This window comes from Varroa destructor, unplaced genomic scaffold (genome assembly GCF_002443255.2).
Source record: "Varroa destructor unplaced genomic scaffold, Vdes_3.0 BEIS01000003.1, whole genome shotgun sequence".
In the NCBI taxonomy this organism is placed as follows: domain Eukaryota; kingdom Metazoa; phylum Arthropoda; class Arachnida; order Mesostigmata; family Varroidae; genus Varroa; species Varroa destructor.
The window spans coordinates 36744344-36762450 of NW_019211456.1; the positions used below are offsets into that span (position 1 = coordinate 36744344).

An 18107-nucleotide genomic window follows, 5' to 3' on the forward strand; every position below is an offset into this window, starting at 1 on the left:
CATATATATAATTTTTTTGAGAGAGTAAATAACCGTTTTCCACAACCGGAACCATTATTTAGCTATATTATTGAACATACATATGATCATATTGCATTTCTTCGAACAAGTTTCAAAAAAAAAGAAAACAGTGTATAGATCAACGCGTATTTGGTCTATTTTCTTGTCAAAAAATAGATATATCTATATAACAGCAGCCTATGTTTTGCATAGCAACTTCCTGTGATTATCAAATTCAACATTTATGTCTTCGCTGATCGCAGACGAGCGAAAATAAAGTACAAGTTCTTAGGGTAAGATGACTGCACCGGGCCGGAGTCGTCCTCGAACATATTCGTGAAACGACGACACGTCGGATCAACAATCAGCGATATATCATCGTCATAATTAACTAAAGATTTTACACAAACCAAACTCATCGGTTGCAAATAAGCAAAGGATTTTTGTATCTGAGATAGGCCCAACACCAGCAGTTAGCAGCAACCGTGTCACACGAAAGGCTCTATAATAGTTCCCTAAAGTTAACACCGGTTGGAATGCCTCGATTTAATCATCGCCGTCAGTGGGATAGCAGAACTGAATCTTGGGACGGACCGATTTGACGAACAGAAACCGAAACCGAAAACAACAACAACAACAACAACAACAGCAACAGCAGCAGCAGCAGCAACAACAACAAAAGATTTGCTGATGTATCTAAGAACAGTGATCAAATCCCTTATTTGAGCCAACAGCTACTAACATAGAGAGAGAGGAGAGAGAGAGAGAGAGGAGAGAGTGCGACATCTTAGACACTGCCCAACCGCCCTCTTAAAGACTCGAGTTGTTTTCTTCCAGAAATAACAATTTTTAACACTGTTCCGCCCTGTGTCATCAGATCAGCTAGGGCAGCTTGGTGCGTCCAGCGGATTATGAAATAGAAAATGGAAACAGAATTTTTTAAGCGCGTTTTGAAACGATGCAATTGATGCAGTTAACCAGACAGACAGAAATGAACGTAGACACACAAAACATATCACTTGTTAGAAGGTCATCGACTTATAACGCAGAGATATAACACAATTCTGTTGGTCCAATGAATCACTTCAGTTCCTTGTTACTGTGATTGAAAAGCGCTTGGAAACGCAATCTGCTTCGTGTCCCTGCCCAAAAGATCAGCCGCCTTCCCAATTGAGAAATATCATCGGTCATTGTTTTACTACTTCAGGCCATATATCGAACGGAATAATGAATTTTATATACAGAAATTCCTAGCATGGCTAAGATAACTGCAACAATAGGTGACGAACGTAAACATCGTCAAACAAAGTTGAATTTCCAATTCGCTCGATGGCGTTCATGGCGGTGCTAATTTGATGATTTCGACACGAGCCTTCTTAGACAGTGTTTGACCACCCTGTGACTGACGAGATTCTTGAGGCACAGAGGTACCTTGAGTATGTTCTATTGCTACTAATTCTTTTGTATTTAGTTGTTGCTGTTGGCCTGCAGGTTCTTGAGTGGCTGGGCCTCGTGTAATGCTAATCGTTATTCGCTTTGACATTAAAACGAAATCGGTCATTCGCTTCCGAGCTTCTTCTGGCCGGTAGCCTTCTTTTTGACGCTCCTGTACGCGCGGCATGGTCATTGCAAACGTCTCAATCAAAGCGTCAGGACAACTACAGTCGTGCACCTCTCGCAGATGTCGCTGTAGAAGTGGCGCGGCGATCGTCACCTACAAGATCAGAACGTAGCAGAAGCACGTGATTTATATTGTCATTCTTAATTACAGACAACGCAAAATTTGGTTTTTAGTCCAAACGGCAAAATAAAAACAGTTTTCTAATAATAATTTCAGCACAATTGCACCGCACGATAAGGTAGGATACTATAATTTGCCGCCGCCGCCGCCGCCGCCAACAACAAGATCCTCAAGCAAAAATGAACGATACTCATATTTCGATAGTAAACGAGATAAAACACCTTGTTAGCATGATGAGTTGATATAGAATGTAGTAGTTAGCACCCCTGTCCGTGCAAAGATCCTAATTATTTAACTAGGTATACCTCTCCACAAATTTCGCAGTGGTAGTATAGCTGTTGTTTCGTGTGGTACTCCGAATGTTTGAGGAGTTCTTCGGGAGTCTGGTAGAACTGTTTACAGACTCGGCATTGCAGAGGATCGAGTGCGCACTCCCTGCGGTGAGCGAGAAGGTCCGAACGTGAGGGGAATGTTCGACTGTAGTGGCAGAGAGCGCAGGTAAATTGTCTCCGAGGGTGTACACGTTCAATATGAGCAGTCATATCGTCCTTCGACGATACGCTCAGGCCGCAGTAGTAACAGCTACGTTCGAAACGAAGTAAAGGCAGATGCTCAATTGAGATGCTACGAAATGTGTCACCATGTATACTATTACTCGTATGAATAACATAATAATACAAAATATGCGAAAAAAAAAAATATCAGTCATACACGACGCCTGACTTAGATACACATCAATAGCTGAACGTTTCTTCATCACTCAGTATTTCGCAACGTATTCCTGTGCACATTGGCATAAGACGACGTATCGAGGCCTGCTAACGGCCTTCACTGCGTTATACGTCCAAATGATTATCGATTGATGTTAGACATCGAGCAATAGTTAGCGTCTAGTCCTACCGAGAATGAAACAGCACTCTTTAATCGAATGCTGCTAAGTTAAAAGACTGACAAAAATGGAAACGTTTGCAGACAAATCGCGCACCAGCTATTTTGTGTACGGTGATTTTTTCGATGGCCTATGTACTTTCGATGAGTTTCGAGCACCTTGCCACAGAACTCGCAGGGAAAATGGCCGCGGTGCTGCAGTAGTTCGTGGGAGGCCAGCGAGTCGCGGGTCTGGAACAGTAGCTTGCATTCTGCGCAGGGATAGAGTTGGTGTACCTGCGAAATCATAAGTCAAAACACAGCTCCGATTGAATCGACTGGCTATTCTGCTATACGCTAACTACGATCGATACAAAGTGAATTTCTATAATATCTGAAAGCAAGCTTTCGTGTGAAGTGGCGAACGTCTGCTTCAGACTCGGTTGCTCATACATCCACCTGCTAACAATGCCGAGCAGTCTAAATGGTACTAGCAACAAACAGGTGCTAGTATTTAGCTAAAGAGAGCTTGTTGATTTAGATAACTAGTTGTATAGAATACAAGACGATTTTGGTTGAGATACGTAATTATCAAGGTTAAGGAATCACTCCCAAAAGGGATGCCAATTGATAAAACTTTTCGTTACCCTCTGCAAATGAAAGTTGAGTTGTACTGCCGAAGTAGAAGACGCTTCACACAGATGACAACCGTAAACCATTCGACTGGTAGTACCAAACGAAGTTACCGAATTGTTTGGCTGGAAAGTGAACACATGCTCTCATAAAAATACAGCTCAGTAAAAGCCCACATCTATTGGACCTCCACACACGAATAGTTCAGGGTCAACGCATATATATAACATAAATCAACATTTGTTAGCTGCCAATGCATGGTGACATTGAGTACAGAAGACTTCAAATATTCAAAGTAACACCCACTAATACTACTTCAATTGCTTCTGTTCGACTAAAAACTGTTGTGCATGTTAGCATCTTGTATATGTAACCGCAATCTGCGGTGTTTTTTTACCATTGTTGTGAATAATAATAGATCACTGAACGTCCCTACGCAGTTCGTTCTCGCCGACTATGATGATTCTTTCGTCTTTAATATCGCCTTCATTTCATTGAAATTAGATAACTAACGCGGTATATAGATGGCACCCTAAGGTTTAATAAATAGATTTTTACCTGGGAGTTACTGCTCTCCGAAAAAACACTAGTAGTTTTACCTTACTGGTAATTTCTTCTCCATCGCTACCCACGGGAAAGAAAGCTGGCTTCGGTGTCGAACGAGTCTTCGGAGTTTCATCTGCAATTAGCTGAGGGTGCTTAAACTGCCCCTGATGGGGCTGCAGTTGTTGGAATTGCGGTTGTGAGTCCTTACATGACGGGTAGATCTGGGTAATGCAGAATAGATCGGGCGAAGCGTTTATCACGTTCGGATTTACGTCCATCTGAAGCGTTCAGGATACACAACACATTCCGTATGCTTTACTTACCTATCTTACATCTTTGCATGAAGAATGTTACGGTTGAGATTTTTATTATGCAATTATATAACTGGGGGACGGAGGGGCTGTTAGCTAGACTAGAATATTATACACAAGACGACGTCCATAGAAATACGTTTTGACGATGGCCATTGCCAGCGCTCGTAACGGTCTTGCCGACTTGCATTGATATTCTGTGCTAGACTATTATAAATACCCTTACGAGCGAAAAAAAAATCCGAATTTTGTATACAATCATTTGACGTGATTTGGGTATGCAGGTATTGATGGCGCCTCCCTTTGAATGTAGCAATGCGAAAACTCGCTGTAGGTAATATGCTTGTATCGCAGATGTCCACACGTTAACTGTATGGTAAACGTCTCCAACACATTGCACATATGGAAATTTTTAGCTTTTTAGGCAGAGGCCCAATTACTCAAACCACCGCGACGTGTATGTAATCATCACGTAAACCACAACACGTATAGACAAGTGCGCGGATTTTGCGTTGCCCTTATTCTACCTATGCGCTCAAAGAGGGCCCTGGTACGGGGAAGTTGCATCAAAGTTAAGGACCTTTGCTCATTCGACTCTGGACATCGAATGTTCCGGTAACTGTGCTCTACACTGTGCAGTTCAGTCAGCTGTGCCACCCTCCTACGTTCGCCTGTCTCTACACAAGCAGTCCAATAGAAATTGTTTAAACAACGTAGCGGTTTTGGTCTATGCATGTTGCCAAGACAGATGATATCTTTCGGTCCGCCAGCTGGCTGGTAGCTATCAGTGATTTCAGAACGACTTACTAATAAACACGCGTTTATTAAATGCTTCGGTCCGCGCTAAAATGTACAGCATTTTTATTAAGTTTCAGTCGCTAGCGACAGGCAAGGGTCTTCGGTCTTAAAAGTAGATGTGTAGCCAGTGTTTTCGAACATCCGATAGTGCAAACGACAATGGTAATCTAATTTGATTCAAATCTCTTGATACGGAGGGTGTCTCAAGACAAATGACAAAATCGATTAGGTCATTGGACAAACTTACTTACCTTGTCTGTTCTGTGACCATATTATAATTTGCTAATTTTTACCCTATTTAATTTAGTAGTAGAGGGTTTAGCGTGAAACAGACAAACAAGCACCTTTCGAATTCGCCAAAACATTGGGTACTCGCTATTCATAAGTAGTTTCTTATACATTTCTAGCAGCGGCCGTAGATTTGCCTGTGTATTTTGGCTGGCCTTTCAAAGTTCTACCGCTTTCTTATATCACATTGCGCCCTAAACGCTGCAAACATAAAACAAATGCGACGATTAAAATTACTTCGCGATTCTGTCCACAGCAATGGCTGTTCACTAGAAAAAGAAATTGTCTCAGAAGAGACAAATGCATCTTACCGTACCGGAACATCTATTTACAAATCGATAACACCGTGCAATTGACCTATTGATAGCCATATTGGCTTGCCCTCTTTGATCTGGCGTTATGTTTACCAATGTAGCCGAGGAAACAAGTGGCACTTATTCTCGTACCATGCACAATGAAGAAATCTCAAAACACAGAGCGTCGCGACTGACAGATTTGTCTACAAATCGACCGTCGGAACTTGATTCGAGCCGTTCAGTACTTACTGTGTGTATATTACTATTATTTCTACTGAAAGTTGGATTTTGTCCAACTTTTCGTTATCTTTTGTCTTTTTTCAACTTTTGTGGGAACTCTTCCAATATTGTGGATTAGAATATAGGATATATTCGTGCAGTTAAATCGACCGCTCACAAGACGTTATTGGAGTCACAATTTTCTCTCTAAGTGCGCATGAATGAGCAGACAGCTCAGAAAGCCAATCGGAACATATCGTTGAATTGTCTAAACGTAAGTAAATTCTGTAAGTCATTTACCTGTTTCATCGGGTACGCTTATAACAATGGCTGACACGAACATATGGTTTCTGCTAAGTTTTCGAAGCTCTTTGTGCGAGCAAGCTGAGTCAACCTTTGGACATGTATAACTTGTAAATCAACATATTCTGTTGGCTGGAACATCGATGGCGACTACGCAGCATTAACACTGCTGCTATTATGAGCAGAGTCACAGAGCACATCTGCTAGCGTATGTTAAGTTGTTACCCAGGAAACCCCTTATAGGTTCGAAATGTTCCAAACAGAAAAAGCAATATATTGCGTGAAATTTTTCCCTGTTTTGGACTTTACGTAGTCGCTAGATAAACGATTCAATAACGAATGCGTTAAATTGGCGATAAGCTGTATACATATTTTTCCTGTACAATATGTAAAACATCCCGATTTATTATGATTGTTAAATATAAGGCTATCACAGGCCTCTATTTTAAGGACATCCTCATTTGCTGCCATTTATTATAAATCTATGGGTCTAGGTTCTAAGGCATAATCCAACTAAGCGTTTACAGATAGAGTGAAATTATGATACTCAAAAAGACGACTAATCCATACAATTTAGTGATTGTTTTTATTTTGTTAGAAGTAAAGTTAGGACATAATCGGTTACTGGTAGGTGTTTTAGCAGTCGACATGGTGGACCAGGTTTCAAGACTTCATATTTACACGTTTAAAACTGAAATCTCTCATTTATCCCACTAGAAATCCATATGATATACCCACTTCGATGCATCTATATTATGAGATGTCGGTTAGAATAAATATACATAGAATAAATATTTGCCTACCTTCTCTAGTGACGACCCTGTCGCTAAAAAAACTTTTTTACGTACGTTAAAAGGTACGGTGATAAGAAAAACAGCTACCGCGGCTATTAGTTAGTTCTACTGCTTCTGACTTGCCATGCCCCAAAAGCACTTTCGTATCATCCCCGTTAGGCCCGGGTCCGGGGCCTGTCATTGAAGCACTATGTTCTTCAGTTCGTGATCTTCTGATTCGGCCTTTGACATAATTCCACATGCTTTCGCTCGGATTGAAGTCAAATGAATTTGCAGGCCATGGCAGGACCTGAATATGACCAGCAATAACATTTCAGGGACACATTTTGCCCTTTCGCATAGTGACTTGTCATACATAGTTCCCAACCGAACACAATTCTCCCCACAATTCTGTCCCATCTAGGGCAGCGTCTTTCGTTTGAATTATTGTCTCACTGTATTGTCTTTTTGCCATAGTCCTGCTGAGGAAATATCAGGCTTTTGGTATCACTTTGGAGCGTTTTATGGAGACCGTCGTTCTTCCGGCACGGTTAAGGAACTGTTAAATTTTTTTTTGGTTCCGTTAGAATGACTCTATCTCCCCACTGCGCTACGCACCGTTTGTTATTTTTGTTTTCTGGTTTTCTCGATGACCGAGTCGGCTTATCATTCACCTTTTGTATTATCCCATTGTCAACTCTACAGTCCGATATTGCGATCGATTCTTCCACCAAATTCTCTTTGCGTTCGCTTTTTTTGTATGAATCTAACTATAAAAAATCGCAGCTCTTGCATGGAATCTTTCCCAAGTCACACTTCAAGTTCACATGTAGTAACAAAAGTACAAAAATTAACTTTAGTATGGCTCGTGATGAGAGTAACGATAACTGCTCTACGATACCTCGAACCACCTTTTTCTCTCCATGAGCGAAAGAGGACGGAATCAGGTACCTAAGTATAGTGGCCCGAATATTCCCGCACGTTGTTCATACATGAACAGCCATTACACCACGCGTCTTAGTAGATGCTTCTTTAGCGACCGTCTCACTGGAATTGCAGAGCGAGGCAACTTTCACATAAAAACACATACGTTCATTTCGGGCGCGGGTATAGTGTATGAAAATTCTGGTCTACGTATATGTATGTATGTATATAGTGTGCGACACCTAAAATGGGAAAATCCTTAGTGAGCTGTTTGCAATAACGGGTATGCATTCATCCGCTACAAGACGAAAGTTCGAAGGCCATTTCTTTCTACAACAAAACAACAAGCATGGCGAACAACGGTGCGTCGGTTTTGAAGTTTGAGGGAAGATCAATTATTATCGAATCGGTACGCGCTAAACAAATACTCATCGAAATCATAGCCCCGAAGCGACAGCGTACAACGTCGCGAATGAGTATACAGAAGAAGCAGAATCAGGTTCTAGCACAGCACAGAAAATCCATGGTAGAAAAAAAAAATATTTCGCAAAGCTGCTAACGAAGAAAGTGATGAAAATGAGCGTTCGGTGTTACGAAGTGCTCATGAAGACACGCAAAGTCACGCCATACTGCATACGAATCGACATGTGCTCTCTGAGGTCAATAAGGGTTTGACCGATGCTATATGCCGCTCAGTTCTTTCAAGAATAAAGCGTCGTCTTCGACTTCGAGCAGCAGGTTTTGTATTTCCGATACAAAAATGGTCCGCAGACAATGATCGCTAACGAATTTGCTAACAAGATGTTTTATCTAGTCCATAGATGCATGGATCATAGTTGTAGCTATGGCTGTGTAATAATGCAGTTGTAAGAACTGGCTTTTGCAGCTTACGGGCTGTTTGCAAGTATCAGATAGTCGTTCAACATATCTACCAAGTTCAGTGCAAAGGTAAACCAGCCTCAATCATCAGAAGTGAGATGCTCAAAGCTTTACGGCAAGTCGAATATTGTGGTCTTTTTTTATTTGGAACTTCCCCACTATAACTTTAGAAGCCATGCGAGCGTATTAGCACAAGTATCTTCAACGTTAACTTGAACTTTGCACAAATATGGTCCCGAATGGGTGCAATAATTTAAACATGACAAACTGACCCTCAGCCTGGATTTTACTCAAGCAGAGCAGACGCAGTACACTCCCACCCATATAATAATTAAGCGAGTTAAATAGAGCGTTCGTGTGTTCGATGCGTAAGTTTGGCTTCTTCATCTACTATATATACAGGGTGCGGTGTCTAAATTTTCTTATACTCCGTTTCTAGGATTCTGAAAGGGGGTTTCAATATCTGCTTTTGTTTCTGTTGCATGTGCTAGAAGCGTCATTGACAGTCATGACAACGTACGGCATAAAAGAAGCCAAAACTGCCAACAAAAACAAAAGTTGCAAAGAAATTTCGAAAAGACTAACCGTTAGAGCTTATTTAAACAATCCAGTGGGTAATTGACAGTATCCACTTTAAAACGAGCGTTAATTTTTGCATTATGAATCCAGGTATATTAAAAATAGCTCTTTGAGCCCCCTTTGTAGGTTTGTGGACCTCTTAAATTTAAACGCTATTGAAAATTTCTCGGTTTGCGTTACGCAAATCCTTTCCGGATTTACAGAAGTTACATCAAAACTGGCAGTTACATAGATTGTCGATTTCGGTCAAAAATATACAAATGTATATTTTTATAGAGATTGTATTGCGCGTGCCTGTGTAGCGTGAAAACATGTAGCAGCTCTGTATCCATCAAGATTAGATCCCAATAACCAACCGTCACCATTATTTTATTATAATGTACACCGCATTAAAATTTAATATATTAAAATTTTGCACTGCATGTTTAATTAATGATATTTATTTACAAATATAATTTCCCTTACCTCTATAGAAATGAATAAAATGGGTTTCATAGCAAAAGAGGGTGAGGCGGGGCCCGCGGTTCCTTACCATTGTCTGTCCTAAGAAATCTTCAATAATGATCTTGTCTTCTCAAAAATGAGCCCTCATAGTGGTTCTATTGGCCTGATTTTTTGTGACTTGTTCCAGGTGCCTTATAGAAAAAAACAAGGGAGACAATGAAGTCAATTAGGTAATTCCTTTTGCCCGTAAACGGTAAAATAATTTGCCCATGAAGTGTAATGCTAATTCGTTTTAACCATTACTCCGAGTACAGTTTACCGATGATAGTAACGCGCTAACTAAACATTACAATTCTGGCGCGTCTCTCAGCTCGAGATGTGGTGTTTCAGCACTATGTTGCGTAGACAACTTACACGCAAGGTCGACAACTAAATAATTTGTGCGCCCGAATTTTATTGCGTAAATAAGCCTAATGTATGCTACGTAAAACTTTTTCAGCCCGTAACCTAAAGCTTGTAAGGTTGTCGATTTTCGCTTAGCCAGTGCTTCACATTAGGTAAACCACACATTAGGCGATACGAATCAAATACTTCAGTAAGCTAATTACAGGAGACATGCAACGCGGATGCAGGATGTTCTACAGCATTCCAACGGGAAAAAAAATGACATGGAGAGACGGGGTATACGCAATAGGCTACCAAAATTAGTCACCTTCGAAGAGGGCACCGGAAGCAACTGTAAGGCACGAGGTCTGGATCGGGTAAGGTTTATACCGACCCCGCATGCACAGTCAGAATTTAACCTCGGTTTCGGAAACATATTTGAGAATTTTACGTTGCGTGAAGATGTACACTTCACGTGTTCTGTGTGAGCAGTTGTCTTTCAGCTATTTTATGGAAGCCATTAGGTGTTGCCCATTAAGCTTATTCGGGTATTCGCGCATAACGGGAACGTAAATGAAGTAGGATGTGTATGTCTTCATAGTGGCAGTTTAGAGTCCACTTGACCTTAATTATATCTTCAAACAGCACACGCTGTAAGTGCACTGACGGATTCATTGCAATCCAGTTAAGAGGTTTTTATGACACTCCTGCAGGAGAGAAAGGAAAAAAAATCATCCTATTAGGTTTACCAACCACTGCCTTAAAGAACATCATTGTCATATAGTAAAACTGAAAGGGAGCAACGGGATCGAGTGATCTGGGTGGTTAAAGCGCATCCCTTTGAGTGCGTCACCATAGCAACCATGAGCATGCGGCTTTCGCCGGTTCAGATTTTAGTGTAAGCAAGTGTTTACCATCCCGTTTTGGAAATAGGCCGGATAGGCCCAGCTAGACCAATTCCGGCTATTATAACAGAGTTATTGGGGAAGGGGGGGAGGATAAGTTTTTGATACCGTACCAAAAATTCCGTACATTTGTTCAGTACAGTTTTGATTGTTCAAGATGTTATAAAAAAATCATTAAAAAAAAAAAGATAACAGAATCACTAGCATAAGTAACAAATTGAGTCAACCAAGGACACTTGATTGATGCAACCAAATTTAATTGTAACGGTATAAAAGAATTAATGTAACACCGTTTCAGGAAAATTAAAACCGGAAGCCTGTAAAAGTATCTGTGCGTCATATGTTTGACTAAACGTAACGCGAAGCGAATAGTCTTGATAACATGATGAAATAATGTCACCGTGATAGCAGAACCATTGGAACATTTCATTGTGACTATGTGAAGTAGGGTGACTGCAATACCTAGACCAACTGCATCAAGGCAGTAATAGTAAGGTATCTTAGAGTAAACAACGGTTTGCTTGCACGGAGTAACGGATCGCTGCTGTAGGATTTCAGGAGAATCGTTGTACCTCTCCGATTGCGCTGTCATACTTTGTTTAATTCTGTGACAAATATTGATACAGGTCTTATCAAGTAACCTGCACACGGGTCACGGGTTCGGCGGCGCAGGACAACTGCAACGTTGACCCGTATTCAACATTGAGTTTCGGTATGACATGTTATATCTAAGTATCAAATTTGTGAATTTTCAACAAATTTAGCCGCCCATCATACGAGTTAACGCACCGTGTATGTACGGTTATCTATGTGTCGTCTTCATAGAACGATCGCCTTGAGTAGGTTCTTTGTAAGTCGCTAGAGTACCATCCTGGGATGACCTTCGCGGTGGATTGATATCCTTTTGTCTGGAGAACTTTCTCCCATAGTGCATATTACCAGCTTGACCTGACTCTGTGTTAGTAAGTTGTGCGACTATCGTTGAGAATTTGTGACATTTTTGTTGGCTTTACATGATCATTTTGAAAGTGAGTGGCGAGGTTCATGCCATGCGCTAATGGATTATCCCTAGGTTACTGGGGTGATGATACCAGCAGGTGATCACTATGGGACCGACGGTAGCAGAGTGATCATAATTGATCGGGGCGAAACCTCTCAGGCCATTCTAGTTTATTATATTGATATCTGTTAAACACGGGTCTTGAGTAGCGTGTTTGTTTTACCGGAAACGTGCATGGATTGTGCTGATTTCTAAGTTTCGCTTTGGAAAGCGTTATGTAACAGGTGAAGCTGATCAGAAAAACACTTTTGAAGTTTCTGCCCATAAAGCATGTTAATTCGGCTAGTTGTAAGCCGAAGCTAGCAACATCCTCGATATTTAAAAGTAACACTACACATCAAATTAGCCATCATGGTCGTTCGCACTGATGCATACAAATGTGTATTTCTGTAAAAACTGTTTGCATGTATAAGTGTCCTTAACGTGCGTTTCTTGAAAACCAAAATTCCAACTATATTATGGAAGAAGCTATTAGGTTATAGCTATTAGGGACTAGCTGGCCACTATTCGACGTTATCTAATCAGTTATCTACTCTTACACAGGTAAAATAAAATGTGGATAATAACAAAAGGCATAGAGCGAAACCCGCGGGTGGCACTTTGTATATATGTATCATATGGCACAAGCCTAAAAATTAGGCCTTCGCATAGGTCCAATATTGAAACGAACTGTCTATGATAAGGTTTTTCACTGTGTCTACGCCTCTGCTGCATGTTCGCCCATTGTTGCCATTACTTTCGCTAACCTGGTCACGTTGCGTTAACGGCTAGGAATTACTGGCAACATCGAGATCACGACTATCTGTAGAAGCAATACCAAGGGCCTCACCAGCTTGCGTGTCATCTAACTATCGATGACAGCTGCCCTCACTGATGAAATGCCCTTCCTCATATCAATCCACCGCTCGACTTGTGCTTAACTACCAAGAACAGTAGCAGAGTGTAGCAGTACCATATAAGAACATAGTTGTGTGCTTGTTGGCTTTGTAGAACAGCGGCAACTCTTAGGCAAAGTTTGTCAGCTTCGTACAAAAATACTATACCCTATTTGCTCTCTGTGGCTTGTCGTGTCAAATTGGATTCCGTACTTTATTGTTAGTATAGTTCTATTTAAAGATATTGGCTGCCACAGAGAGACAATGACAATGGTACATTACACGGTTAACAATAATCAGCTGGGTAAAGAGTTCGTATTGCAACAAAAATCTATGCACATTAATAATAACTCGTTCGTTTCATATCTCTTATCCAGAGTGGTCTACCCAGGGTGAGATAATTGCCGAAAGCGATATAGTCTTATGCCACTAGGATAGGTGCTCCGAAATATACACTAACTAAGAATACAAATGCAACCATTGAATCCCTTACTGTTGTTACAATCTGCAACATTGTCTTTTACATAATCTGCGTATAAACCAAACCTCTAGATATGAGTCCATTCATTTATCGCTAAGCCATTGCTATATCGCGTGCGGCGTCACACGTTCAAAATATGAAATAGATTTTGGACAAAGTCGATGACAGCACCACTAGCGAAGATCGATTAATGGTAATTCGTGGTGTTGACACAAGGCGCGTACCATACCATATTGAACAGCTAACATATGACTCTCTCTCCTCTTTATGGTTATTTCGATACGCATGGCTCGGTTCAACTATCCGCCTTTACCTTTGGCTCATGGTCGGCTACGGTCAAATATTCGAGAAGAAAAGCCTGAACTTTTATTTTTAAACGTCCAGCAAACACGAGCGCATCGTGAGGACCTCCGTGTTTCTCCAGATGATACCCATTCACCCCGCCGTCCTCAACAGCGAAGCAAAACTCACAATAAACAATTACAACAGTAATGGCAACGGCAACTTTAACAACAAATAACGGAGAGTCACAGAGCTCGCAAGTATTCCTCGTTCGTTTATGTACTTCAATTGCTGTAGCAGTAATAGCACAGCACATCGCAACGCATTCACAGCAAAAGCACTATTACAAATCAGTCACATAGTAAGCAAGCACAGCATAAACAGTAATAACAGCAGGTCTTGCGCAGAATCGTCTATTGTGCAATAAGAATAATAACAGCAACCTTGCGACATTCATTCATTCATTCATTAGATGGCTCTAGCTAGCTCACCCTACGGGCCTGGTTCAGTATGTCGATCCAAGAGCATCAGCAGCCGCCAGAGTGGAAATCGCCGCAGCATTAGCGGCTCGTTGTCTAACTCACTCACCCCTATTTTTTCGCATTTTCCTCTCCGTCTCCCGAACTTTTATCAGCCGTCCATGTTCGATGGTCTGTCGTTGGCAAAAACAGCGACAGTCGCCACCGCAGCCGCTACCGATACTACAAAGGCAACAACCATTCGAAAACATAGGCAACATTTATCCTTTGTCGACTCAGCGTAGATGGAAAGAGCCGCCCAGACGCTCGACCGTTTGACTGGTACGTTGCTGACTCTTCTGATTCATCTGACGATCGTCGGCGAGGGGAAAGTCAATGGGAGAGGGAAACGAAGTCGACAGCATCAGCAACGACAACAAAGTGCTAGGTAGGCTTACAATACACACACACACACGCAGACACCGATACAAAAACTCATCTTCTCATAGTAGGATGTTTCTCCTATTTAACACTAACTAACAGTAACTAGCGCACGGGTTATTGGGAACACGCTTGCCATAGTCTAATGGCAGTCATGCGGCCGCTCCAGCACTCTCGTCTCGGGATTTTTCCCGCGGCCATTACCACGGCCGTGTCCTCGGCTCGTTAGCGCCGTTGGCGCGCTGATAGCACAACAGCCACGCTAGACATGGGACGGAGAACCGCACTATTTGTTCCATGTATCACACGTCACATAGAAATATACATGTCAGCAACAGCTGCAGCAGCTACAGCAACAGCAACGAACATACAGCCGCCGCAGTTGGGCTAGCAACGAGGACCGTAGTGAAAAGCGGTGGACAGCAATGGCCATCTCTCTATGATTCACTATCAGCATAATGGTAGGGAGCGATCGAACGAACGAACGACCCGGGGGTTCATATTGATGCTGACGGTGAAAGTGGCCGCCATCACAATGATGGATAAGTGATGTTGAGATGCAGTGACCTGTCGATTGCGGCCTGGTCTGATCTGTGAACGTTTTCCCACTGACCGTATTTTTCTTTCGCCCCCGTACCCAGCATCAGGGATGCCGCCTTCAGTTGGTCACCAGCGAGCACTACTGATTTGCGTGACTTTTTTTTTTTGCTTGACGTTTGAACACGTCAACGAGGCTCGCTAATGGATTTTCGCTGATAACGACGACTGCTCTTATCTATTTTGTACCACATAACTACGCACGCGCTAGCCCTATAAAGCTTGCAAACGTATCTTGTTCACAGCATAGATTTTCTATACTCAGTAATAGTATTGTCCACGAGAAGCGTTAAGAATATGCAATTCGTCCCTTCGTATGTCTTCTCGATTGCCACATTTCAGCTGTTTTCGCTATTTGTAGTCGCTTAATTGTTTCATTGTTTTTAGGAAAACAAAACGTTCTTCATGGTACAAAAAGAGCTTAACGATGACACATGGTTTGCACAGCAAAAAGAATTTTACTTGAAGTGTACGCACTTCCATCGTTTCGATAAAGTTGCATCAAAACAGTAACATGGCGACAGTACGCCGCCGGTTCAGTGCGCACAGAACAAGGACTTCTATCAGTTGTTACAAGCCTCGGTTACTTGCTATGGATTCGAACCCATCTATTGGCAACAACCGATCCCATTTTGGTACGTCGGTAAACTAGTTATGAATAACACAAAAGTGAATGTAATTCTGTTTCCTGTACAATCTATAAAATTGTTATTTCAGTGTGTTAATTTCCACCCTATACAACAGCTCCCGCTGTAACCGTGAAGCTTTGGCACGCAATACATCTATTCCATATAGATTTAGTTCTAGGATAGCGACAACAAACCGACAAATTGACGGGTGGAATCGATGGACAGACAGACAGACAGATCCTCGCCTTTATCGCTCGAAATGAAGTGGTGTTGCAGCCATAATAACAACGACGCCAGGATTGTTGTTCGCTGTTTGCCCGTTGTTCCGTCCAAAATCGATTCGACTGTGCGTAGGTAGGGGCATTTCGTTATTACATTAGATCCTTTGTTGAGTTGAGTTCCTCTCACCCTGAGTTGAATTGTCCTTTGCATCCCAGTCGTTCCTTCGTATTCGAAGGGCAGATAGCCGGCTACGAGCACGGCGGAAATGGCCTCAGACAAGACGGATTCAAGGGCAAGCGAACAAAACAGAAAATAGACGTTGTTCATTGGTGTTTCCAATCACAGCGGAAATTTCCGCCTCTTTTCTGAATCAAAATATGCATCCCACATTTTGTTGTTTACTGTTGACAGACCACGATTTTACAATGATGGCAGAAGGTAAATGGCGGGGCAGAGGAGAGTACAGCCTCAAACGGCGGCAATGAAAGCTGGGTAACCAAAGTATTATGGCGGATGACACCACACGTATTGCAGCGATTTGGACTAATACTAGAGAAACTTTATAAAGCGTCAGCAATGAATATATATGTTTATTATCAAATCATCTTAACTGTGTACATTATAATAGCAGCGTGCCTTCACAAACGATGAGTCTACGATTGTTAAAATGGCCCTAAGCAGCCGTGGTCGATAGATAGACAAAAACTGAAACTGAAACAATCTGAAAGCACCTTTTTGATTAAATGGTGATAACTGAATAAATACAATAACCAATTGGAACAGTATTTCATGCATGAACGGGCGACGAGATATGGCATACCACTGGCAGGTACTACTGCAGCAGGAAAACACTGACGAATCGCTTATACTCTGCTGGCTTAGGGCACACGCCACCATGGCAAATAACTAAAATTAAGATTCGCTATTCATATGCGAAACGAACATATTAGCCCCTTAAAAAAGGGTGCAGCAGGCAGCCAACTAACAGAACAGAAATGTATAGGGTAATGTCAAATCAAATGGAGCTCGTATTCGTATTCTCCACAATTTTTGTGCTGGTAGCATCAACTTTGTAGCTCAGTAAGGTGAGAGTTTTAACTTTTCGGCAGTACGCAGCCAAGTAATACTGCGCGGTTAAGAAAAAGTCGAAACTTTTGTAGACTTTGTAGGCTTCCCTCTTGATACCTTGTATTGGTAACCTCAGTTCCTACGTCTTTTTTAATACACTGTTTGTCTGATGTATATTGCATACGGTCTTCTTCGTATGGATTTTGAGCACGAAGAAAAAGGTTCCTAAACGTTTGATTGCAGAGTATAGTAGGTCAACAGTAGTGCAGTAGTGGTCTGATGAAAATTTGATTGAAGTAGATTGGGATATTTCGGCGGATCATTTCAAACGGATGCAATATTCAAATGCAATAACGACAAGCGAGATTTGAAGCAAGGGTTCGAGGTAAACTGTAAGGCTGCCTTTAGACCGTATTTTAAATGCCAACTTAGGGGATAATCGTTGTCTGTCTAAATGTAATCGTTTCATAACAGTAATTAGGATGATAGTTAGAAAAACTCATAGGTGTGGATCATATACCATTAAATGTCTAAAAACATGAAAAATGAACTGTAAAAAGTAGCATAGCTTTACTGTAAATAAAACCTAATACCAATAAGGAGGCCGAGCATCAATATAAGAGCGGTTGAATGAAGGAAACATGCATTTGATTCACAGAAAAAAATCTCTTCCTAATGTTCGGGTATGGTCCAGTGGTCGCCGATTTTATGATGTGATAAAATTTATGATGTAAAAAAATAAATACCGTTAATACCGGTACTACTGTCTTCCTATGGGTATACAATCTATATTTCTAACGATGCTTATACTATTAATTGGAAAGCGTTTTTCTTAAGGCTAAAATAATGATGGTTCTGTTATACGACATGCTTGTTGAATTTATACATGAATTAGCTAGACTGATACTCAAATTAAGTAAATGTAGCTAATGTAGCCCGATTACAGCGATGATCATTTTATACCTTTTATACATCTTCGCATATAAGATTTTCGGTGGAAACATTAATACATTAATTGCACGTTCCTGGGTAAACGTTTTCGAATTTACAATTTCTTTTTCTTGCCAGTCACTCGTATTACAACTAATTACTCAATACATTTAT

The 18107-nt window shown here is 41.3% G+C and overlaps 1 protein-coding gene across 15 annotated transcripts; it reads right to left on the reverse strand.

Annotated features, from left to right (window-relative positions):
• Window positions 1–135: 135 nt before the first annotated feature.
• On the reverse strand, window positions 136–18001 carry LOC111248445 (uncharacterized). Of its 15 annotated transcripts, none has more exons than XM_086985439.1 (7): window positions 14177–15534; window positions 9690–9792; window positions 3841–4065; window positions 3256–3366; window positions 2727–2905; window positions 2047–2323; window positions 136–1714 (listed from the first exon to the last, which is right to left on the reverse strand). In XM_086985439.1, the coding sequence occupies exons 2-7, from the start codon at window positions 9690–9692 to the stop codon at window positions 1337–1339; spliced, it is 1173 nt and encodes a 390-aa protein (XP_086841565.1). In that variant the 5' UTR covers window positions 9693–9792; window positions 14177–15534; the 3' UTR covers window positions 136–1336. The 15 variants fall into 15 exon arrangements, with proteins under 15 accessions (XP_086841565.1, XP_022656564.1, XP_022656555.1 ...); XM_022800829.2 differs by lacking the exon at window positions 14177–15534 and adding an exon at window positions 10314–10581; XM_022800820.2 differs by lacking the exons at window positions 9690–9792; window positions 14177–15534 and adding an exon at window positions 16122–18001.
• Between the last annotated feature and the right edge of the window lie 106 nt (window positions 18002–18107).